The following is a 26,349-nucleotide window of genomic DNA, read 5'->3' on the forward strand; positions in this document are numbered from 1 at the left end:
CTAACTACTGTGCATTCTTGCCTTTTCTTTTCGCCCCTTTCTTGCTACCTTTCATTCTACTCTTCTATTTATCTCTTTGCCTTCTACTCTTGCTCTAGCCCCAATTAACCTCTTCTTTATTGGTTTCCAATAGGTTTACTCGATGTGATTAGCACCTTCAGGGGCAGATCTACACAATCTTAGTGTCTCTAACAGGAAGGCAGCCAGGTTCACAACACATATTGCATTGCAAATGCTATAGGTGTCACATTTGTGAAAGTTAAAACTATTGGCATTGTAAATGACAAAGCTATTACTTTAGCTATTACTATAGCTAAATAAAAAAAATGTAATTCGCAATACCAATGGCTCAAACTTTCCTAATGCGAGACCTATTGCATTGCAAATGCTTGTTTTTAAAGTTTGGATTCAGTAGCCCATTCTACTGTGACTCTGTGTTGTCGCTTCCTGTGATATCCTTGGTGGCAGGATTCATTTGAAAGCGCTGCCTTGTATGATAAGAGTTCCTAAAATACTCACAATGGCGCTGTAACTTCCTAAAAAAATAATCTGGCCCCCCCCCTTTAAACATTGAATATCCCTGTTGTAAAGTAATCTGCTCACTAGAACTAGATGTGGCTGAAGATTGGGGAAGTTTTATGTCCTTAAACACATTTAGGATAGGCCTGGTTGTTCATTTCAGATGGATCTACTGGCATAGAGAGTAGCGTACGTTGGAGTGGCGTATGTTAGAGTGGAGAGGCATAGAGTTGAGTGGCATGGAGTGAATGCCATAGAGTGAAGTGTTGTCGAGCGGAGTGTTGTCGAGCTGCATGGAGTGGCGTGGAGTGTTGTAGAGTGGAGTGACATACAGTGGAATAGCTTATAGTGGAGTGGAGTGGAGTACAGTGGAGTGGGATCGAGCGGAGTGGTGTTGAGCAGAGTGACATAGAGTTGAATAGCGTGGAGTTCTGAACAGTACAGTGCCATTGAGTGGAGTGGCGTGAATTCAAATAGCATACAGTGGGATGGTGTAGCGTGGCAAAGAGTGGGTTAATGTAGAGTGGAGTTGTTGAGTGGAGAATTCAATTCAATTCAATTCAGTTAATTTGTATAGCGCGCTACATACCCAGAGGGTCTCAAGGCGCTTGGAGAAGGGTGGGGAGTTACTTGTCGAATATCCATGTTTTAAGTTGCTTTCTGAATGCTAGGTGGTTCTGAGTGAGGCGAAGGTGGGTGGGAAGTGAGTTCCAGGTTTTAGCCGCCAGGTAGGAGAAGCGTAGAGTGGCATACAGTGGAATAGCATAGAGTGGAGTGCCTTACAGAGGGGTGGCGTACACTGGAATAGCGAAGAGTTGAGTGGCATAGAATCAAGTGGCATAGCGTGCAGTGTTGTGGAGTGGCATACAGTGGACTGTGTAGAATGGAGTGGCATTGACTGTAGTGGCATAGAGTGGAATAGCAGAGAGTGGCATAGAGTTGAGTGGCGTAGAGCAGAATAGCGTGGACTGGAGTAGTATAGTCTGGAGTGGCGCAGACTATGGGGTGTACTGTAGAGTAGGGCACAGTGGAGTGGCGTAGTGTCTACTGGCGTTGAGTGGAATAACTTGATGTAGAATTAAGTTGAGTGGCTTTGAGTGGAGTGGCGTTAAGTTGAATAGCTTAGCATGGAGGGGCGTTGAGAGGTGTGGCGTACACAGGAATAATGTAGAGTAGAGAGGCGTAGAGTCAAGTGCCATAGAGTTGAATTCCGTACAGTGTTTTGGTATACAGTGGAGTGGTGTAGAGTGAAATAGAAAAGTCTGGAGTGGGGTAGAGTGGAATAACATACAATGGAGTGTTGTGGAGTTGAGTGTCGTAGAGTGGAATTCCCTACAGTGGAGTGGAGTGATGTAGAGTTGAATAGCCCGGAATTAAGTGACATAGAGTTGAATAGAGTGGCGTAGCAGAGCGTAGTTTAAACTGACGTAGCGTGAAAATGGCTGAACAGAAGTAGGTGAAATGTGACGGGAATATATATTATGGGGTGGAAAGAGTAATCTTTGCAGCTATAAATTGGTAAAGTTCTGTTAAAGTTATGTCTAGAAAACACTTAGGTCCGATTAAGAGTTTGACGTTCCATAGGACCACCAAACTCTCAGTGGAGGTGCGGTGGCGGTTGTGGACTGCTGCACCAGCGGTCCGACCGCCGTACTAAGAGTATTGAGGTCGGACTACAATAGGCCTGCTGCAACCACCATCTGTGGCGGTGGCGCGGCAGTCTGAGGGCAAAAATATGCCTGCTATGCTGCTGCGGCACCATCAAGCATATTACGAATTTCCTCACATCCCATCCTTTTCATGGCGGTGAGCCTGCCATGAAAAGGGTGGCGGTGAGAAAACTTAGGGGGGCTTACAGGGCCCCCTGTTCACTCAGGGAGATCGGATGCATGCAGGGTGGCACATGGTGAACCCCCACCTACCCGTCTGCATGCACCCCCTTTCCTGCACAGCATGGACTTTACAGTCCATGTCGTGCAGTAACGGGCTATGGTGCTCTCATTGTGATGCCTTTTTAATTGTCACATTATGGTCTCAGGAAAACACCACCATTTTACATGATCACGTTAAGTTGCCTTCTTTCTTCAACACGGTGACAATTAACACACATTTGTTTGTGTGCCTGCGCAGGATTTTGTTCTCTGAACTGAGCTATGCTTACATTTCCTGTTCCTAGCACATTATCAAATACTTTGAACATTCTGTACATGGGCTAAGTTCAATACACAAAATGCTATTTGTTTTGCCGTTTGGCGACAGAGCTATCCGAATAGCAAAAATAATATCAGCTTGACTGGGACTTCGGCAAGGTATCATGGATGCTGTTTATTATATGAACAACATCACTCCCTTATTTAGACATTTCGTTGGCACTGAGAGGTAGACCCATGGCTGAATTCCAGCCCAGCTGCTTCATGTTTACCTCATGAGAGGGATGCTGCATAGCTCTCCACCATGACGGGCAGCCTGATGACACTTACCCACCGGTAACGGGGAGTTACATAGCCTTGCAGTAATTAGGCCGATTTACTCACCCTAGACATGCAGGTTAGGATGCGCTAGGTAGGAGTGCAATATATTACAGTTCTTGTTGCAAGCATGTATTCTCTGTAATAAGCAAAATGGTTGAATGGTTTATCTTTTTCACCGTTCTCGTAATGCTAATCACATTATTCTGTTTCCTTCTATTTGTTATTGCAGCACAAGTATTTTACTCAAGAATTACAATGCTTCAATAAATATTGAAACACTTTACTGTGCATTTCTTGTGTATCTCTTTTGGTATACATAAGTAACTAAGCAAAAGGGTTGTAGTTCTGTTACCACGATTTTCTTGGGGAGTCAGGGTTGTCATGTTCTATGGTTTCACAATACATGTGTTACCTTATCAGGTTAGGGGTACCGATGGTGCACTGTTAGCTAGCAGGACTAAGGCCATCATATCCATAATATCCATATGGCATACTTGGAGTCCGTCTTGTACAGTTCTGATATTGTCCAACATATGCACAGTTGTTACTGAGAAAGTATAAAACGTAAGACACTGAGTTAGGGCCTTACATACAGGTAAGTAGTAGGTGTTATTTATTTTATTTTTTTGTCCTCATATCCACCATGGTAGAAGAAAGCCATCTAGAAACAAGCCAAAGAACCGCTGTCTCAGTGTTATACTGGATGGGGTCTTATGGAGAGGGGGGGCCCGACATCCCACAGCTGTTGCTAGCTTAGTCTCACTTTTGGCTGCCATTGGAGAAGCCCTCAGCATGTCCTGCGCCGGGCTTGACCGGTTATCTGCTGCATCGAAGGCTAAAACATGGGCACCATAGTAGTGTAATCATTGGACCCGGGGGAAAAAAAAAAAAAAACGGATCTTTATTGTGCCCAAACCAGCATGTGCCAGAAGGCTCTTTTGTTTTTACTTCCCAATCTAGCTAGGTCCGTTCTGGCCGTCTGTAAAATGGATGCCAACCAGTCCCCATGTGAAGGAGGCAGGGGGTCCTTCCACCTCCTGCAAATCTCCCTGCTTGCCAGGAGAATAGTGTAGAAGGCAAGACTTCTTGCTGCTCCTTGTGCTCCTGTCAGGATCCCAAAGATTACTAAGGATAGATCGATGATAACTGGGAAGCCCAACGTTGTTGTGAGGGTCTTCCCTATTGCTTCCCAAAATGCAGTGATACGAGGGCATTCAAAAAACATATGAGTGTCCGGTGCTGCCTGGAGTCCACACCTTGGACATACGACTGGGTTCCCTAAAGCAAATTTAGATAACCTCTGGGGAGAGTAATACGCTCTATGCAGGGTGTATAGATGATTCCTGCGAAGCCATGAGGGTTTTACTAACTTCTTTAGGAGCTCAAATGAGGTTGACCAAAGCTTTAGTAGATCTTGACCCGTATTAGGGTTCCCCACAGATGGACTGGTAGCGTGAATTCACCATCAGATTCCTCAAGCAGGAGTCTTACCATTTTGAGACCTCTTTTTTTAGATGGACCAGTATTCACTAAGTTCGTTATTACTTGACTGAACCCTCCAAGAATGAACCTGTTTCTTTTTAAAGGTATAGAATTATAGGCCTGTGTCCAGCTGGTCATTTGTAAGTATTTAAACCTCGAAATTGTTGACCCTGTCCTATTCTGGAGGTGCTCCCACGAAAGCAAATCTCCCTCATAGAAAAGATCTCCCCAAACTTTGAGGCCTGCCTCTTTCAGAGGGATGGCTAGAGTGTCTTCTAGCCAGGCCGGGCTTTCAGGTAACCCCCAGAGTGGTGTCTTATCACAGAAATACCCTTGTTTTATAAAGTTTGTTAACTCATTCCACATTTTCGCTAATCCTTATAGGACCTTCAATTTAATCTTTTTAAAGAATTTCGGGTTCCCAAATTTGAATAGGAACCCCGACTGACTAAGACCTTCCCCCTCCAACATGGCTGAGAACATCAGGCCTACCCCATGGTCTGTCGTTTTTTTTAACAGCATTCAAATATGCGACAGCTGAAATGCCCAAGCATATAGTTTTAAGTCAGGGGCAGCCAAGCCCCCCTTCTCCCATCGCCTCCTAAGCTTCTTCCAGGCAATTCTTTGAAGTTGGTTGTTCCAAATAAAAGAAGTGATATCTGACTGTAATTTAGAAATGTAAGTCTGTTCAAAATAAAGAGGGATGGTATTAAAAAGAAATGAGATTTTGGGCAAGATGGACATTTTAATCAAATTTACTCTACCAATTAAGGATAGTTGCAAATGGGACCATGATTGCATCAACTTTCTACATTCTTTGGCGACTGCTGTGAGGTTTGTAATAGCGAGTTTGTTAAGATCTTTTATAATATTTAAGCCCAGATAACGCATTGATTGACCCGGCTGCACTTCCAAAGCACTGACGTCATCATTCCAAACCAACATCTCTGCTTGGAAGTGTTGATCTGGTACCCCGATATCTGGCCAAAACGCCGAGCTATTTCAAATATTACAGGGAGGGCTGTGGTGACATCTGATGTGAAGATAAGCAGGTCATCGGCATATAGAGCCACCTTTCTCTCCCACCCTCTGTGACAAAAAGATCTGATGGTAGTCTCTCTCCTCAGTTGTTGTGCGAGAGGCTCAATATAGAAGTCAAACAGGAGGGGGGAGAGCAGACAACCCTGCCGTGCCCCCCTGGTTATAGAAAAGGGATCTGACAACTCCCCATTAATCAGTAAGCTCGCCATTGGACTTTGATACAGCAGACCAACTGTACGGCGAAATCCCTCACCCACGCCGAATTTGGCCAAGGCCCCCGACAGGTATACCCAATTGACCCTGTCGAAGGCCTTGGTTGCGTCCAGCGTGAGGACAGACAGGGGCAGGTTCTGTGAAACCGCTGTGTCTATTGCCCCTATTAACTCATAAGTCAGTTCGTATAGCTGTCGCCCCTTTACAAATCCCTTTTGATCTGCGTGTAGAACTGACGGGGCTACCATGGCCAGCCTGGAGGACAATACTGTTGTGAAGATCTTATAGTCCACGTTTAAAATTGAGATTGGCCTATATGATTCACAGGCGTCTTTAGGTTTCCCGGGTTTCAGGATGAGCGTGATTGATGCATTGTCCCATGATGTCGGCGGTGAGTGACCTTCAAGGAGGATTTGATTAAACAGCTGACTAAGAAAGGGAACTATCTCAGCTTCTAGGATTTTATAAATTTCTGCAGGGAGGCCGTCAGGCCCTGCAGCTTTACCCTTCTTACTTCTATTTATAGCGGCCCTTACTTCTCCTTCAGTTATGGCTCTATCCAGAAATTGGGATTGTTCATTCGTTAATCTAGGTAAGTCTATATGTGATAACCAGTCTGTGACCTCCTCAGGGCGAGTTGCAGTTTCCTCCCTATAGATGGTTTCAAAGAATTCTTTTAAGGCTTTCCTTATTTCGACATCTGATGTAAAAGATTTGTTACCCATTTTAATAGTAGCTACGTTTTCCGGGCCTGGTCTGTTTTGTTCTTCCAGGCAAGCATTTTACCTGCCCCTTCGCTGTATTCAAAATGGGCCAGTTTGCTTGCCTGCCACCTCTGCTGCAATCTAAGATTTAATACTGTACCAAGATTAGTTTTCAGAGATGCCATTTCCCTACTTTGTGTCTCAATGGTGGATTCATCTGCCCCTCTACTAGTGTCGATAAGATTTTGGAGGTTAACTATACTTTTTTCAATTGAAGAAATTTGTTCCTTGTATTGCTTTCTTTTATATGATACTTTCCCTGTTATGAGCCCCCTCAGAAACGCTTTAAACGAATCCCAAATGATCCTGGTAGATGCTGAGTCTTTGTTATCTAAAAAAAAGTTGTGAGACTCAAGATTGAGGTATACCATGTCCTCAGAAGAGGAGAGAAGTGAGCGAACGAAGGACCATCTTGATATTACCCTCTCCATTCCTTGTGCTAGATCCATTACCACTGCAGAGTGATCTGAAAGATGTATTGGGAGATACTCAATGGATTTGACATGATCAGCCAGCCTCCGACTAATTAGAAAAAAGTCGATCCTTGATTGGTGTTTGTACTTATAGTTCCGGAAGGACACCCTTGCTGGTTCCCTGACTTCTCTCTCCATATGTCCAGGTATCCATACGTTTTCATTGCAGAGTGTAGCATAACCCTAGATTTAGATAGAACTAAGGATCTACTATTGGGGGATTTATCCAAGATCGGGTCTAGTACCACATTAAAATCACCCGCTATGATGGTAGGCTCTGGGAAAGCCAGCAACTGAGAAAAGATAACCTCCAGTGTGGATGGATCGTCCTGATTCGGACCGTAATAGCCTAAGATTGTAATTATGAGATCCAGCCATCATCACAGATGCTATGGCCCATCTGCCACCTGGGTCCACCTGTTGAGATAATAGCCTGGCTTTGGCCCCTTTTTTTAAAAATTATAGAGACACCTCTAGTGTTTGCCGTTTGAGTAGTTGAGACTGCAAAGTCAATCCATCTATTTTTCTTAATCAAGTCAGCCATTTCTGGATATGTTAAATGGGTCTCCTGGAGTATGATGACCTGCGCCTCCACATCTCGCAGGTATTGTATGATTTTATTTGCCCTAGGTTTGGTGCGCAGGCCATTAATATTCCAGGAGAAGTATTTTATATTAACCATCTTTGTCATAACAGTTCATAAACAAAGGAGATATAGGCATATCCTGTTGATAGAACCCCATATTGCCCAAAAGACTTTCCATAAGATTGCAGGACTTCTTTCTTTCTAACATGTCTTGGCTTACTGAGGACTTTTTTTCATTTTCCCTCCCACCACCACCTTCCCTAGCTAAGTGCCTCCCCCCATCCCTCCCCACCACCCACGGAAAACCCTTGCGATATCTGACCGGAACGATGTCCGGTTGATAGCGCCCCTCCGCGAACTCCCAAAAAGAAACGCCACCCTCTATACGTGAGAAAAAAAAAAAGAAAAAAGGAAAATACCTAGTGATAGCTAATCATTACATTTTCCCTTTCTAATTTTTAGAGTTTTAAGATTAACTTGCTGTGATTTTATTTTTATTTTTTTCCTTTCCTTTTTCATCTTTCCCCTTCTTCCTTCTTCAATTGGAGACTTTAAATCAGAAAAAGAGAGCATAACAGGTTTAGCCCCAAAGCTTATTGCTACTGCTAAGAATTTAGGCCACTCTCTAATTGAGTCAATAGACTGCTGTTCATGTTTTATTTTTACTACCCATCTGCATCAAGAGATCATCAGCTGCCTGGACAGACCTAATGTTAACCATCTTATTATTGTACATGATTTTCATGGCTGCAGGGAATGTAAGTTGAGCTGTAGCTCCCAGTGCTCTAAAGGCTTCGAGACGCCTCCCAAACTCCCATTGTTTCTCCAAGGTGATTCTTGAAAGATCTGACCTTATCAAGAAAGAGAACCCCTTTCCAGCCAGAGATTTTTGTTTAAGCGCTAAGTTGAGGATTTGCTCTTTCAGAACATATGTATGAAAGTTAACCAAGATTTTATGTGGTTTTACTCTCTGAGCGTTGCGTTTGAAAGGATCCCTATGTACTCTTTGGATATCCATAGCAAGCTCTTCCAATGAATGATCTAAACTCAAGGATTCTTTCAGCAATACCGCTATGTATTGCTTAATGTCTGATCCCTCAGAGCCCTCTGGTACGTTAAAAATACGGAGGTTCCCCCTCCTCCCGTTGTTTTCTAATGACTCCATTCTATCGGTAAGTGCTTGCTCCTCTCTGGAAAGCCTCTGGATATCCATTTTGGCCTGGTCCAGATGGACTGATAATGACGATGTTGTCTCTTCAAGGACTCCAGTTCTAATTGTGAGCCCATCAATTTTGTTGTCCAAGGACTCGCAATAACTTCTTATATCAGCTTGGTTGGCAGAAGACTCCGCAAACCCCTTCCTTATTTCCATCGTAAGGGCTGAAAACATACTTAATATAGAAGCTGGAGTTATGTCATCTTTAGCCTCGGATTCAGTTTGATCCGTATGGGATACCGTGGGGTATTCGATCTGATCGATGAGATCTCTCCCAAGGGCCATTGCTGCTACATTGGATCCGCTAACAGGAACCCTAGTAAGAACCTGGAGATCTAGGTCTGAAACTCCTGAAGGAGTGTTCGGTAAAGCCCCCCGTTCTGAGACCGCATGAACGAGCAAGACCTGTGGACTAGGGCCCTTTTCCTTATCTGGCTGGGAAGGTTGTGGAGGCTGAATTTTTACCCCGTCTCCTGAATCCAACGTGGAGTCTTCGTGGTCAATGTCTCCCTCTTCAATGCCTTCATGCCCCAGCTCAACATCGAGAAGAGAAGAGGCCATATTGCAAACTTCTGTTAAAGGAGAGGGTTCCAATTCCGATTCAGATAACATTCCTTGATCCCCTGCAAGATGTAGTATCTGGGGGATAGCTTTGAAATAAGATCGTAAAGATGGCGTAATTTTAGAGCATTTCTCTGTCACTAATAACTGTTTTTTAGATTTAGCTTTAGATTTAGCGTTATGCTTAGTGCCTCTACTTTTAACCTCTGTGTTTAAGTAAGAGGATGATTTTTTTCTCTTCCACTGCTGTAGTTAGGTCTGCCTCCCTATTATTCAGACCTGGGACCCCACCCTTTCTCTCTTGTACCACAGCTTGCTTCTTCCGTCCTCTCTTGCCGTAACTTTTGGCGTGAGCCTTACTGTAGGCGGGTGGCACTTTTCCTAAAGTCTCAGAGGCTGGTACTACCCGCTTTGCTCTCTCCTGACCTGATAATATAGCAGAGGAAGGATCTACTATGTCGTGAGACTCCTTACAGCCTCCAGGCGGTAGTCCCTCCACAATATCCACAATATCTTCTGTATCTATATCTGTATCCACCTCCACCTCCAATATTGGTGCTGTAGTCTCGGAAGAATAACCAAGTCTTACCTGGGAGCTTATATCCCCTGGGGCACCTCGAGAGATAACAGGAGAAGAAACAGCTTGATAAGGTAGCCCCAGGCCCCTCATAATTCTCCCTCTCCTCAGCTCCAGCGCGGCTGCCCAGAGACGCAATTGTGGTAGTTGTTTTCCCTTAGATTCTGACTCCTGAATAGAATCCTGTAGGCTGGGAACACTGTGAAAATCAGAATCAGAATCAGGGAACCGCCGTATGTGATAGAAATGCAGACCCCCGTCTTTGGCCTCTGCTCTGCTAGGGCTAATCGCGCTGAAAACACCCTCCACCTCACGAGGAAAAATCAGCTCATATTGCTGCTCTGACCGCGGGAGACAAGTGAAAAAAGTGGCCGTCGACCACCTCTACCTTGATAGCTCGAGCTGAATCCACAGTGATAATCGGGAAAGGCGAAGAAACAACGCCGCTCCGCCCGACAGCTTCCAGTGCTCTCCCCGATCTCCACCGCAGCTCCACATGGACAGCGAAAGCGGACTGTTTGAGCCGTTACTCCGATACCTGCACAGCCCCACTGCATCACCGAGGATCTCAAAAACGATTTCCCCCGTTTTAATGCAACAAAAGGTTAAATGGGTAAGAAATAGAGGCCGCCAAAACTCTCCGCGATTATGATCCCATCTCGCTCGAGATTCCTTTCGGTTTTTCCATGTTTATGTGGCGTTCTCCTCGGGAGCCGATCACGGAGCACTGCGACTGCTTAACCAGCAGCCGCCATGTTTTCCCCCGTGCCAGTAGTAGGTGTTATTGTTGGTCCCTATCTATGTGCACTGTATTAAAGTGATAAAAGATAGGGAAATATATTTATATTCTGTATATTTTTAGGATGGTTTATGGAGTATTGCTTGAGAACAGGAAAACATAAAAAAAGAATATGTAAAAAATACACTGAAATATAGTGCAGTGCAGTGTATTTTTTATTTTTTTTAACAAATGTAATTTGAAAAATATATGTTTGAGTACTGTGGTAATTTGTAGATATTACTCCAGTCCTCAGATTTTTTATGTGAAAAATTAAATATGTAAAAAATGTAAAATTCAATTTAGGACACTGTATTTGTGACATATAGTGTAGCACAGTGTTTAAAAATTGTATACATATAATTATTTTTAAAATTTTAAGTACTGAAGTACTTCCTAGGTAGTACTGTAGTACTTCGTAAATTTGTTTTAAAAAAGATAGAAACTTTTACATAATTTTCTCTACAAACTACCACTTTAATAAAGTGAAAATATACAACCTACTACTTACGTACATCTAAGGCCCTAACCCAGAACACAGCCAAAGTGTGGGTAAAACATCATGTCTGCACTTTTGTAAAGGCAGTCATCACCCAATCATATACTGCCATGTCATCGGCAAGTACTGCAGTCATTTTGCGGTATTTTGCAAAATTGTACTGTTTCGTGGCCTAAGATATCACTAGGTTTAAATCCCTTATAACTTGAAAAATACTTACCTGTACTCCCTAAACGAGTCATCTGCATAACATAATTTATAATTGTGCCAAATTTCATGAAACTCCGTTTATCCGTTTTGCAGCTACGTCCAACTTAAAAGTCTATGGAAAATGCATTGGTTGAAAAATGTGTTTTAGGGCTTCCCTTTTTCTTTTTACCCCTTAACAAACCAACCAACCCAGAACTGCATTTATTGCCAATGTAGAGTAAGGAATATGTCTGCAAAGGTATGTGGAGATTCGCCAAATGTGGGCAAAGTTATTAGTGAGCAACAATCTGAGAAATTCCTTTACCTCAGAATCCTAACTATAACTACATAGTGTCTACTGCCACTCTGTAATATATGTACATACATCTACACACCTTGGGTCAGATGTACGATTGGATTATGCATGCGCAAATGGGTTTGCGACACGTTTGCGCATGCAAAAATCATGTAGGCCATGAACAAACACTATTTTGCGAGTGGCAAATAAATTACGACTTGCAAAATAGTGTTTAGGGACTCGCTATTAGGAAGGGGCGTCCCCTTCTTAATAGCGACCCCCACAAGCCATGTACAAATATTTAGCTTGCAAAACACTCGCAATTTACCGCCCTCTTCAAGAGAGTGGAAATGCAATTGCAAAAGGGAAGGGGTCCCCTGGGGAAAATGCAGGGGAAAATATTTTTTAGGGGCAGGCAGTGGTCCCAGGGACCACTATCTGCCCTTAAAAAATGAAACAAACATTTCATTTTTTTTTAATTTATTTTTTTGGAATGCATGCAGTTTTCCTTTAAGGAAAACGGGCTGCATTAAAAAAAATATATAACTGCTTTATTTAAAAGCAGTCCCAGACATGGAGGTCTGCTCAACCCAGCAGTCCACCATACCTGGGAGTGCCAGCCATTCTCAATGGGGTCGCAAATTGCGAGTGCCTCAAGAATATTGCTGAGTTCGCAAACAGTGTCTCTGACACTGTTGTACATGTCATTTTGCGAGTCGCAAATTGCGCGCAAAATAACATGGTCGTACATCTGGCCCTTAGAGGGTTTTTTGGTCAGCTGTCTTCTGTAATTTGTCTGTAGGAGTGTCTTTTAAAGTCTGCTTTCCATAATAACAGTGTATAACAACACATCCTACCTCTACAACCATTGGCTCTATTGCCCTTTGAATAAAAGTATTTCTCTGGTTACATATGCACCTCCACCTGAAAATGAGTGCACTTCAATGGCAGGGCTGGTGAGCTTGTCCTTTTAGTTTTCCATTTTCTCCTGTTAAGGGTCCCCTTTTATTTATTTCCTTCTCTTTTTATTGTTAATTTTTAGAGCATACTTCAGCTCCCTAGATATTGTCAATGGGACACTTGCTGTTTATGTGAACTGCAGTGCACTACATCCTATATGGCAAGTGCCCCTAAACCAGACCAACATAATGAACTGGTTGTGTTTGTAGTATATCATTGCTCTGCCATTCCCATGTAGCCAACTTCTTGGTTCTGTATGTGGTGGTAATACTGGAACTTTAAAACAATTATACATTATATACAATACCATAGCAAGATGGCCTCCTGCCATCTTCAATCAATCAATCAATCATGGGTTTGTTAAGCGCGACTACTCACCCATAAGGGTCTCAAGGTGCGGCGTGCAGTTTCCAGTCCATCAAGGAGGGGGTCTGTCGAAGAGCCAGGTTTTGAGGTTTCTCGTGAAGATGGGGAGTGATGTCTGTCTGAGGTGGAGTGGTAGGGCGTTCCATGCACTGGCCTCAAGGAAGGAGAAGGAGCGACCTCCTGATCTGGTATTTCTGGTGCAGGGAACGGTGCAGGGAACCTGCAGGGAACCTGGTCTAGGAGAGCTGGCCTGATTGTAGGGTTCTTTGGGGTGCATGGAAGTTGATTTGGCTGTTGAGGTATGCTGGTCCGGTGTTGTGGAGGGCTTTGTGTGCATCAGTGAGGATCTTGAAGGTGATTCTTGCCTCGGTGGGGAGCCAGTGGAGTGTGCGCAGGTGTTGGGAGATGTGGCAGTGTCGTGGTAAGTTGACGACCAGTCTTTCGGCGGCGTTCTGGATATTTTGTAGCTTGCGGTTGAGGTTTCTGTTTATTCCGGCATAGAGTGCGTTGCCGTAGTCGAGTCTGCTGGTGACGAAGGCGTGGGTGAGTGTGTTTCTGTGCTCGAGGGGAATCCATTTTGAAGGTCTTACGTAGGCGGCGGAGGATGTGGAAGCAGGGGGTTGTGACTGAGTTGATCAGGTGGTTCATTTTTAGCTCGGAGTCTAGGAATATTCCAAGTTTGCATGCGTGGTCCATGTGGGCGAGTTGGCTGCCAAGGGCGGTGGGCCACCAGGTGCCTTTCCAGGTGTCGGGGTGTGGGGACATGATGAGTACTTTTGTTATGTCAGTGTTGAGTTGTAAGCAGCTGCTTTTCATCCATTTGGCGACCGCTTCCATGACTTCTTGGAAGTTGTGTTTGGCTGCGTTGGCTTTGTTGGACAGGGAGAGGATGATTTGGGTGTCGTCTGCGTATGAAACTATGTTGAGTCCGTAGGTTCTGATGATGGGGCATGTAGACGTTGAAGAACCTTGGGCTGAGGGAGGACACCTGGTGGACTACCCAAGTGGTTGGTGTAGGGTCAGAGAGGAACGGGGGAGTCTGACCCGCTGTGTTCTGCCGGAGAGGAAGGAGTAGAGCCAGTCGAGGGCCTTGTCCCGAGTACCTGCGTCGTGGAGTCTGCGTGTTAGGGGGCAGTGGGATACTGTGTCGAAGGCCGCTGAGAGGTCGAGAAGGATGAGGGCTACTGTTTCTCCTTTGTCCAGTAGGTAGCGGATGTCGTCTGTTGCGGCGAGGATGGCGGTTTCTGTGCTGTGTTTTTTTCTGAAGCCGGATTGTGACAGGTCAAGGATGTTGTGTTCTTCGATGAAGGGGGCGAGTTGGCTGTTGATGGCTTTCTCAATTACTTTCTCTGGGAACGGGAGCAGGGAGATGGGTCTGTAGTTTTTTAGCTCGGTGGGGTCCGCTGAGGGCTTCTTTAGGAGGGGTGGATCTCTGCATGTTTTCAGTTGTCGGGTAAGGAGGCGTTTGCCATGTAGCCGTTGATGGTGTGGCGAAGCATTGTTGCGATGGTATCGGCGGCTCTGTTCAAGATGTGGTGGGGGCAGAGGTCCGTGAGGGCCCCGGAGTGGATTGACTTCATCATCTTCAATGTGTCTTTCGTGTTGAGGGTTATCTAGCTGTCAATCGTTGGCTTTGAGGCGTCAGGGTGATGGCTGGGGGTTACGTCTGTTGGTTGTCTTCGTCAAAGTTATCTTAGATGTTCTTGATTTTGCGGTGGAAGAAGGTGCTATGTTTGTTGCAGAGGTCTTGTGAGGGGGGGAATGTCAGTCAGTTTAATTTCATATTACTGCAAGCATATGCCCGCTATGTTCAGGCTGAGGAAAACAAAAAATGGATGGATTACTTGTTTTAGTGTCAGCAAATGGTATTTAGTATGGGCCACAGCCCATCGGTTTAATGCCTACCATGCCTCTTCAGGTGGTTGCCGTATGCAAATCATTCATGGTCCTGCTCCAATAGGAACACTCCTGCCCAATTGGCCAGGCCAGGTCCCCTATCAAGAGAGCACAACTTCAGACTGGTGCACCCATGCTCATTGTGCCACAGGACTCAAGCTGCACCTCACAAACCAGACTTAAGGGAGTCATCCTTATGGGATGTGATCAGTGTACTACACATATGTTGTTTTCTACACGCTTACTCCAAACAGAGTGTCTGGAGTAATATCTGGTTTTTGCATGGAATGGTCTTCAAGTTGGCATGCTAGTAACATCCAAGGGTGCCAAACCGTTTATGGAAGTTTCAGGGATGCCCTCCTTACTATGAGAGGAAACTGGAGCTAATTGCGTGTTCTTTTCGCAGTGTGTATTTTGAAACCTAATTTGGCTCACTGTCCATGCTCACTGTGGTTCATGCATGCATTCTCAAGCCTTCGCCCTGTGTCTCATTCCATGTCAGTAATACTCTTCCTTCTTCTCTTTTTGTCGTCTGCGTTCCTCTCTCTGTTGCTTGTGTTTGTTACAGTGGGACCCCATGATCACTACTTTGCCCGGCCTGTACCTGGTGTCCATTGGCATCGTGAAGCCAGCGGCCTGGCTCCTGGGATGGCCTGCGAGTGTGGTCTGCTCCGCCGCCATGCTCCGCTTCGTGAACCTTCTCTTCAGCGTCGGCAACCTTTACCTGCTGTACTCACTCGTCTGCAGAATCCACTACAAAGACAAGGTACGGTACCAGACACAAAGCACACCCCTTAAACCGGACCAGCAGTGGCGCTGAGGTTGTTTTGTTGGCAGCCAGCGAGCGTTATAAATAAACAGTAAACAGGGGGCTTTTGATGTTTGTACCTTCTGATGCGAAGGTTTTTGTATTCGGCCGTGCACACGCGGGAGTGAAGCTAAAGAAAATGTATTTTAATGGAAGCGCTTTATTTTAGGGGAAAAAAATAATCAAAAGCATATTTAATCCGACTTTCCAACTGTTTACGTCTCGCGGATGGCGCTTCTGTGATGTGAAAATGAAAGACAGCGGCGAGTGTCTGAACTATGCAGCGCAGCCTCGCTTGCTTAAAATAAGTTTTCACTGTGTTCTCTCTGTAGATAGTCACTTCAAGGGAGCTTGTGAATGCATTGTTGCTGCAGTTCCACTGTAATTTCTGCGTAAACTGAGCCGCTCGACTCTCCCGGAAATAAACAAGGGGCGAACTGCAAAGATGTAACGCGGAGCCAATTATTTATTTTCCGGCTGTTTCACCGTATGATAAACCCATCAAGACGGACTGTGGCATTCCACAGGAAAAACCGAGACTACAGTCCCTCGAGGAGACCGGCCCCTACCCTCCAGCCTCTATTATCACCCTGCCTGGGTTGCGCTTATGTTTGTTGAATGTTACTTTGTCCTGCACCTCCTTACACATTAGTTTCTCACTCGTCCTAACTATTGAAATGCTCATAGAGTGGTTCACCTTAGAAATCGAGTTTAATGTTCCTAACACTAAGTTTACGACGGCGGAGAACTACGCATATAAATTGATAGGACAGGACTATTTTTTATGTGCAGAGTCACTGCAGTCATAAAATTACTATTAGTGAAATTAAACTCGTACTTTGTGAATACCCCGAAAATAGTAAAGGTATACAAAAGTGTAAGTTTACCGTTGTGAATCAAGACCTAAGTTGGTTACAGGTGAGGTGCATATATATATATATATATATATATATATATATATATATATATATATATATATATATATATATATATATATATATATACATACACGAATGTGCTTTGGGCTAATGTTCTGGCATGGTCTGTAGCTGCTAGAAGTGGGAAATCAGTCTCCACGAGCAGAAAGTTTTCAGCACAGGCAGATCTGTTCTGCATCAACCAAACGCTGAAGGACAGTGCTGTGTGTATAGTTGTCTGGGGGCGGGTGGTAGGATTCTGTTTGCCTCACACTGCCTGTCATTGACAAAGCAATCAAAACCACCACAATTGGAAGGAGGTGTTGATGTGTGCACGCACCGAAGGGATGATTGGATAACCCTCGAGACAAACCAAGACTGGCAGGCTAGAGCAATTATTTTTTATTGTGATGACTATTTACTCATTAAGGCTGTGGCAAGATGGTGCAGTAGACAAACATGCATATGCCGAGCCATTATGCAGTTCACAATTGTCAATATAAATGGACTGCTGAAACCAAGTCAGTCAAAAGCTCCCAAGATGCGTCAAAGATCATATGGTTGAGCATCTATATGTAAAATGTAAATCCATCCTTGAATATACATCTATGTGTACCTTTATAAATATCAATTGAGAGATTACATGTTATCAGTATAGACAATGGTCCATGCTATTATGGCATACTATATCACCAAATGACCATTTCGTTCAGTTTCTCTGTTCTTTTTTTTGTGTAGCTTCTATTGCCAAAACAATTTGACCTTCCTCATTCGCTATGGCGTTATGATTTGCTACAAGCAAATGCAAAATGTGGCCTGTATCCTAATTCATCATATTTTATTGACAACATGTAACAATCCTGTGCACCTAAAAAAGAGACTGTGTCTTCACAGAATCCTATGTTGTCCTAAAAGTGTTTTTTGGTTGTTGTACGATTACAACACACAGACACACGCTGTAGTCACAATCCTTACAAATATACACAAATTCTCCCTTTGTGTGAATGTTATATGTGTCAGGCAAGACACCAAAGTAGCCTTTAAACAAGAATGCAATCCTATGTCATTGACTACACAGATTGTTGACCAGGTATATGTCTCGATTGTTCCTCTCTTAAGCATGTGTTGTATTATGTATATATAGAGTCTGTGTTAAGGAATCAGTGGCTATGATCAAGTTGTATTTTGCATAGGAAAAGTACAGTTGCTTCGCTAATGAGCTCAATGTCGCCGACATTGGACTCCGCTCAGCTTAACTTCTCATCATTCCAAGCAGGTGCTGGGTGCATGGAATGGCTTCACCCCCTCACCCCGTATGTTGAGTCTGAATGTGTACTGAGGCCAGAGCTTACTTCAGCAGTGTACTGCAGGCTATCTGCACATCTGTGTGACATCTCAAGAATTGGACCTGTAGCCGCAGAGTTACATATATACCTGACTCTGAACAAGTACATGTTCATTTACTAATGTTGTTCTATAAGGTTCTAGTAGTTATCACCAACAAATGCAAAGGACATGCTTCGGTAAATGTAAATGTAAATGTAGTTGAGCTTATATAGCGCACAGCTACCCGCAGTGGGTTTCCCGGCGCTTGCTTAGGGAACCCTTCCTGGTATTCCCCTGTGAGATAGCAGGGTATCCACAAGGTGAAAGTCAGGCATCCCGCCGCGAGGGGCCGTTGTGGAGATTAAGCAAGCTATTGCCCAGAGTCGCAGAGTGTGAACCCGTGAGTCGAGGAGGCACCGGGGCGAGAATTATCGAGTCCGTGGAATTTTTAGCCCAAGACTCCGCCAAGGCGGGGAATTGAACCCTGGTCCAGGACCGATCTCAGCTTCCGGGTCTGCTGCCTCTAACCCCTGAGCCACACTTCTCCACAAACATACTGTAGAAATGTGTTTGCTGACAGAAGACTAGGAGTTGAGGCTGGATTCACGCATCAGATTGGTAACTATCTGAAATGATGTTAAGAAAACTCAATCCTTTGCTAATGTATACTAAATCCAACTCAACCCTTTGCTAATGTATACTAAATCCAATTATTTCAGGAAATGTGTAACTCTGATAGTATGTTTTTTGTTTGAGGACTCTAAATATTATTACATGCCACAGAAGACTTCAATGTATTGGTTGACAGGTCAGATTCTAAACCAAATGCAGACCTCCTTGATAATAGGAAGCTCTCAACACCCAGTTCGAGGTGATTGGCCCCAGGTGTATAGTGAGACATATATTGGATCTCTGATGCACACACTTACTCTTGAAATTTCTGAAATGACAGTTCGGTCACCAATCATTTTGGCTCAACCTTTTAACTCTTATCAATCTGTCAAACCAAAACTTAGCCTATCACATGCATCTGAAACGATGTCCCTATTACACATCTTAACAACATAAGCACAGAGGAATTTGACTCTATCTGCAGTACTAGCAGATTCAACCAACTAGACTCGCTTGAAACCAGAATCATGTTTGACAACCTCTACGACAAAATGTGGTCTTCTCCAGACATCCTAGCACCAGCTAAAGCTAGAACAGCCAATATGGGCACCAAATTAGTCAGTAGGTGGTTTACTGAAGAATTAGCTGAACTAAAAATGTGTAAATAGCAAGCTCAAAAGTCAATGCTAATGAAATATTCTGTATCTCCCACGAAAGAATAATCCCAGAAGCCTGGAAAGGCAAACCTCACATACACTGGTAACATTGTGAAAACCTACTTCAGCTCTTCAATGCCCAAAATTGCCAAATTTTGCAGGTCCATCTCTAATAATTGTGAGCAACCATCTTACCTTCTCATACTTTACCCTTTAACACAAGTGCTTTAAAACCTGTTGACAATGAAGTGGTGCTTACCCACACAATTCCTCCCTTCTCTTGCTAAAGGCCCTGCAAATATGATTATTGCCTCCATCTACTCTGGAATCATTACTGTATCCTTGAAACATATATTCATCATACCCCTCCTGAAACAACATCTGCATATTTTACGAATCTAAGAAAGTATTGGCCCATCGCCAACCTCCTCATCTCCTATTCCATACTGACCATCATGTGTAGCTGATAAGAACCCTTTCCATGGCACACCTTGACTAATGGAACATGATCTGCATTGTCGTTCTTAAGGAACTTATGGTCAGGCTCTAAAGATTCGAGAGTCAGGCAGCCAGAATGTGCTTAAATCTCTGCAAGCTGGATCACATCAAACCTTCCCTTACAGCACTCTAGTACCAGGAAGTAGATGCTAGGATGAAATGTAAGTTCACCAAGTGTATTGGGGCAGTGGCCCACAATAGCAAAAAAATACATACTGCTCAATATGCCTCACCTGAAATCTCTATCATTTGAGTCCCATCTGACTAACTCATGACTAATTAAGAGGCTTAAGGCCAGAATGATAGCCCTTGGTGTAAGAGGCCTTAGATTCTGGCATGCCCATTGTTGACAATTGAAACTAGGACAACTCCGAACTAGGACTCTCACCCACTCAAACAGACGATTCTTGCAACCTCTACATCATCCCGGAGAGCAAACTCACCATGAAAAGCCAGATCAACACGGTCTCATCTGCTTGCTTCCTTACTCTAAGCATTCTCCGGAAAATTATCAAATGGCTCCCCATCAACACCAGGAGAACCGTCATTCAAGCCCTAGTCACCAGCCGCCTGGACAATGGCAATGCACTCTATGCAGGAATCCCCACTGACCTTCTGAAGAGACTGCAAACCATACAGAACTCAGTGGCCAGACTCATCCTTGGCCTCTCCAAACACACCAACCCTCACCTCAAGAAACTCTACTGGCTCCTCATACAGAAGAGATGCCAATTAAGGAAGCTAATCCACACCTACAAAGCCCAGCCCGACCAAGAACTAGCATACATCAACCATCGCCTGAGTTTCCACCAACCTTCCAGACACCTTCGCTCCGCCCCCCTCTCCCTAGCCCCCCCCACCCCCCATTCGCAGAAGCAACAGTGGAGAACGCTCCTTCTCCTACCTCGTGGCTAAATCCTGGAACAACCTCCTCCTTCACCTCGGGACCTCCACCTCTCTTAGAATTCTGAAAGGCATGCAAGACCTGACTGTTAAACTGAATCCACCTGAAACAGCAAGGCCCTCAGCGCCTGGATACCCTTCTGGGTGATTAGTTGCACTTTAGAAATCCTGCTTGATTGACTGAAAATGTCAGTCATGGTCCCCACTTATCTGCTAGGACTCTAAAGTGCCCTTTTCCTCAGTAACCTGTTTTTTGTCATCACCTGTTCATTCTGAGGTAATCAAGACGACTTTCAGCACTTTACAAAAACTCTAAATAAGTATGAATACACAGGATGCCCCATTGTAGCCTTTTAATTGAACAGTATAGGCCTTAGGACTTGAAATGCTTTTTCTCTCTTAAACGTTTTTTGTGCTGATTCTGTACTGGGCGCTGTGGCAATTTTCATTTACAGCAATATTACAAAGTTTGACATTGTAAATTGTTCTACAAAAATGTGGACTTTGCAACAGATGTAGACTAGCCTAACAACATTTAAAAATGAAATGCCACAAATGCTAGTGGTTGTGGAAATGAAATGTTGTACAACATGAAAGAACATATCCAATTCTTAATTTCTACTTTTGACATGGAAACGTGATTGCATTTTTGCTGGTAAACTTGTTGTATTATGTGGATAATATTTTGAGGCTTTGGCACAGCCTCCTTTAGTCATTGGCTTGTTTGGGTCAGGGAGCATCAGCCATTGATGTAAGACATTGCAAATCTCATCTTCCATCACCTCACAAGAGTTTTTTTAGTCTCACCTCCTTTCTATTGGCTGTTTGTTTATATTCTTCCACTGGAATGCATGAGGAACTATTGTGCATTGTTTATATAGAGGAGTACTTTTTTCTAAATTGTTTTGCATTTCAGGCGGCATTTTTATTTATTTCGTCAGAGCTTGAATAGTGTCAAGTCTATTGGCTTTGCCAATGCTTGTTTTCATTTAACCTAATCTTGTAATATTGCACAAAGAGGTGACATTTTTGATACGTTATCATATCTGGGATGTCAATTTTCCTGTTATTCCAGGAATATTGCAAATAAACAATTGATGGACAGAATGCAGAACAATGTCATATATTCACCCCAGTAGGTAGATCTGGGCCTAAATCCATCGTTTTTTTGCTCACCATGCCATTCCAGTTGAGATCCAGCCATATGCAAATCAGTCTTGACCCTGCGCTAATGGAAACAGCCCGAACTGCCAGGCCAGGTCCTCCCTGGACTGGAAACAAGCATCCTAGGACCAGTTTCAGGCTTTCGCCCTCATCAGCCAGGATAGCTTGACTCCATTGGCATGGAGAGCACGGGACCCACGTCTGGGCATACCCGTCAAACTCGAAGTGACAAATGCAAAAATAGCAATTGATAGACAGAATGTGTAGGAGCCGGTTCCCGCAATTGATGAGACCGTGCAACAGAATTGTGGTGGTTCAGGTGAATCTTTATTATAACTATAAGGGAGAGCGCCATGGTCACTCCCGCACAGAGATACTCCTGTGCAAAAGATGGCCACCGCCGCTCCCAGCATGCCTTGTTGGGTCACGTGGTCTAGCCACTAGAGCGCTACACCATAGAATGCAGAACAATGTCATACATTCACCCCAGTACAGAGATCTGGGCCTAAATCTATTCCAGGAATATTAGCAGTGATACCTCAGCATAATAATACATGTTTTATTGAAACCGCGTTGATTGCAAAGATTGTGGCTTATCAGCACCTTAACCCTTTACGCGCTCGTGACGGAACCGTTCCGTCACAAGCCTCGGGTGGGCTGTGCTGTGCTGGTGACAGAACGGTTCCGTCACGGCCCGCTCGCCGCGTCTGCGCGGCGCGAATTCTGCGCCTGCGCTGACGTTCTAAAGAGCGGGCGGGGCTGTGACGGAACCGTTCCGTCACAAGCACAGCCCACCCGAGGGCCGTGACAGAGCGGTTCCGTCATTAGTACGGGAGCGCCGCGCTGCCCCGCCTCCCCCTTAGCGCTGCGGTGGAATAGCCGCCACAGCTAAGGGGTTAATGAACCTTTACTAATCTATCTGCCTATTGTTTGCTCACACAAAATTGCCAATCCCGAAATAAGGACTTTTACTTTTTTTTTAATGAAACTGTTATTTCTCTCCTGTTAACCTGGCTGAATAGTCTATGACATATTCATACAAGTTGCTTTGAAAATGGTATAGCAAAAACGTTATTTAATACGCTGCTTTTTCTGTTTCCCTCTGCAGGGAGCTACGAGTTTCAAGAAAATCCTGTCTGCGTTCACGCTTTCCATGTTCCCTGTTCTTTATTTTTTTACATTCCTTTACTACACGGACGCGGGCTCCACCTTTTTCGTCCTCTTCTCCTACTTCATGTGCCTCTGTGGAAACCACAAGACCGCCGCGCTCCTGAGTTTTGGCGCCGTCTGGTTTCGGCAGACGAACATCATCTGGACGCTCTTCTGCGGAGGGAGCCTGGTCGCCGAGCGGGTAAGCGACGCGTGGACAGCTGAGCTGAAGGACGCGCGCCAAGCGCCACCCAAGGGGTCGCTTTCAGAAGCCGCGCGGGGGGTGCAGTTCCTCATTAAACACCTCATGAAATTCACCAACTTGAAGGCACTCGCCTTTTTGACTTGGCCATACCTTGTTGTGATATTTACTTTTGTTGTTTTTGTAGTTGTTAATGGTGGGATAGTTGTTGGAGACAGGAGCAACCATGAAGCCTGTCTGAACGTCCCTCAACTGTTTTATTTTTTTGCCTTCACCCTTGCCTTTTCCTTCCCTTGCCTCATGCTGTCACCTGGTAGAATCGCAGACTTCATTCAGTCCGTATGGAGGCAGCCTGTCCGCTACCTCCTCCTCACTGCAGCCTGCCTGCTGCTTGTCTGGCAATGTACCCACGTGCACAAGTACTTGCTCGCAGATAACCGGCACTACACCTTCTATATCTGGCAAAGAATCTTCCAGAAGCACGCGCTCGCAAAGTTTGTGGCTGTCCCTGTTTATGTGTTTGCTGGTTGGAATGTTCTCGATGAACTGAAAGGCAAGTCTGTGTTTTGGAACTTGATGTTTCTTGCCTGCTTGCTGGCGGCCACGATTCCTCAGAAATTATTGGAGTTCCGCTATTTTATACTGCCCTACCTCATTTACAGGCTCAATGTCCAGGTCCCCTCGGTGCCCAGACTACTGCTGGAACTGACATTGTACGGGGCCGTAAACGCTGTGACTTTGCACCTTTTTCTAAACCGAACTTTTCAGTGGCCGGATAGTGAAGAAACCCAGAGGTTCATGTGGTAACTCTTTTTATAATTCTGGTTTAAAAACATAGCTGGTGGGGTAACATGCCTAATCATGCTTCTACACAGGCCAAGTTATAGACCTCTTCCAATGGGAAGTGGGATACCGCACTGATAATCTGACCAGCTATGGTATTTTCAACATTTGGTCTCCATTGGCTGCTGGCTTTAATCATGTGGAAGAAATATGCAACAATTGCAGCCATCATACCGAACTCACCAGTTTATATATTTGAAGGAAGTGCACATCTACCCTGTTTGCTCTCCTAGAGGATTTACTTCTTGAAGCTATTTTGGACTTTGGAAGCTATTTTGGACTTTGGAAGATGTTTTACTGTGAAGTATGTAGCCAACATAAAACATCCTTGCGTTACAAACCACTTTTTTTTTTTACACCTGTAAATAATAAAACACATCATCGTATACTTAACGTTTTTGCGGAGGGGTTTAGGGATGGTTTTAACTTCTTTTATTAGTTAGATTTTTTTGTTTGTTTGATTCACAACCAACCAAATCATTTTTTTTCCATTGATCAGCACAAATATTAAAACAGGTAACGTGTGAAAGATTTGTATTACTTGGAAGAGTATGACTGGGTCTTCTAAACGTCATGTCTGTTATTTTTCCATAGCAACCCGCACAGTAGAACATTGGAATAATATTTGTGTTATGTTTCCACTTTAAATACGTAGTCCAGGAAATAATGTTCATTCTGTAACTGCAAGCTTTGATACATTGCTTGTACGTATTTGTTTGATAATTTTCGTTTGTTATCGAATCGTTGATTTAAAATGACTTCAGTGTAACAAGAATGACATCAATGTGTTCTGATCTTATAGCAGTATTCTGTAATTTCAACACGAGGTGGCAGGCTTGTGCCATGTCTTGATCGTTTATAGCTAGAACTATCCAGTGACTGGATATTGTTTTTGTACGAATATGACATTTGTAATGTTCATGTTTTCTTACAATGACTTTATGGTCATCTCAGCAGTAATTAAATACATGCATTTTAGAGGAGTGATCACATTTGTTGAGCTGAATTAAAACCAGCAGTGACCTCGTTGAGGTTTACAAAACAAGTTTCCCTTTTATTTTGGTAAATCTGAAAATGTTTTCCATTTAGCTTGCAAAAAGTACATCTGCACGTTCTTATTTTAGATTGAAAGTACACAGACCTCAGGAGGGTCTCTGTTAAAAGCCCTTAATTCTCCCCCCGTGTCCATGTATGCCTTGCACCTGTATTGTTGACAGGGCCTAGGTATTTGTCGACAGCGAGGGAGGAGAGATTTAGTACCCGGGCTTCTACAAAAAGACAAGTAAACAATCCTCGCCATCAGCCTGTCACGTTTGTGACAAGAGGCAGACAGTCTGGACGAGGAGGGAAAGCCAAGTAATTGTGTCCGTAATAGGGTATGAGTAGCGCAGACCGGGTATTTGGTAAAAACATCCATGCTCTTTAGTGGGGGAGAGAGGGAGGGAGGGGGCTGCGCGGTTGTTATTGAAGTATATTGGATCTCCCTTCATGCCCCGAAGAGCTTTGAGATATATGAAATGCTGGGAGTGAAATGTCACACCGTTTTTGAAGAGTCAGTTGAAAGTGGCTCAGGAGGAGTTGTCAGGAATATTTATGACTGTGCACAACTACGTCTAGATATTATTGAAATAAAATGCCCTCTTTTAACACAGGCTCAATGATTTTGGAACCCTGGAAATCTATTTGGTTTCATCACACTGGATACGGGGTGGTGAAATGGGGTTGGCGATGAGGAGGGCAGCGTGACGTCGTGGCGACGATTTTTGGAAGGCTGCTTTGAATGTGTGTTTTCTAGATATGTTGTTTCTACAGTCTGGCTTCCTTATTGTTCTAAAATAAACTGTTTTCTTCGTTATTATATAACGTAATTGGGTCTGACCTCAGACAATGTTGACAGCAATTAGTGCAGCACTGCAAAAAAACGTGATAAACAAACTCTGGCGCCCTGAATAAGTCTGCTTATAAAAGGACTCACTTCAGGCTGAGATGTGTAGGGAGTGCCAGTAGGAAATATCGTACATTTAAATGTTACCAGCAGTGGAATTAGTAATTTATGTGCAGTCTTCATCGGTTATGTTGAGCAATAAAGTAAATGTTCTGTAAGCTATGCTGTCTTCTCCATTGTTTATTAAGTTTTTTTAACGGTACAGTTCAAGTTGATGTGACAACAACCCACTTATTATTGCCTTAATATGAAGGGATCTCGACAGTGTGTTTCATATATATATATATATATATATATATATATATATATATATATATATATAAATAACTCGAATTGCTTCGTCCGACGCCCACACGTCTACAATCCCTGTACTTGGACTATTTCAAAGACGAACAAGCCAAACCCAATTCTGGTGCAAAAATTCAGTGCTTTATTCC

The 26,349-nt window shown here is 44.0% G+C and overlaps 1 protein-coding gene across 1 annotated transcript in view; it reads left to right on the forward strand.

Moving 5' to 3' along the window:
- ALG10 (ALG10 alpha-1,2-glucosyltransferase) overlaps nucleotides 1-26,074 on the forward strand; it is a 57,112-nt gene extending 31,038 nt beyond the window's left edge. The window contains exons 2-3 of the mRNA XM_078679861.1: nucleotides 15,458-15,655; nucleotides 22,882-26,074. Coding sequence (XP_078535987.1) covers nucleotides 15,458-15,655; nucleotides 22,882-23,931 — 1,248 coding nt within the window. The 3' untranslated portion in view covers nucleotides 23,932-26,074. The remainder of the gene's footprint in view (nucleotides 1-15,457; nucleotides 15,656-22,881) is intronic.
- The last annotated feature ends 275 nt before the right edge of the window (nucleotides 26,075-26,349 follow it).

Source organism: Lissotriton helveticus, chromosome 1_1 (assembly GCF_964261635.1).
Source record: "Lissotriton helveticus chromosome 1_1, aLisHel1.1, whole genome shotgun sequence".
Classification (NCBI taxonomy): Eukaryota; Metazoa; Chordata; class Amphibia; order Caudata; family Salamandridae; genus Lissotriton; species Lissotriton helveticus.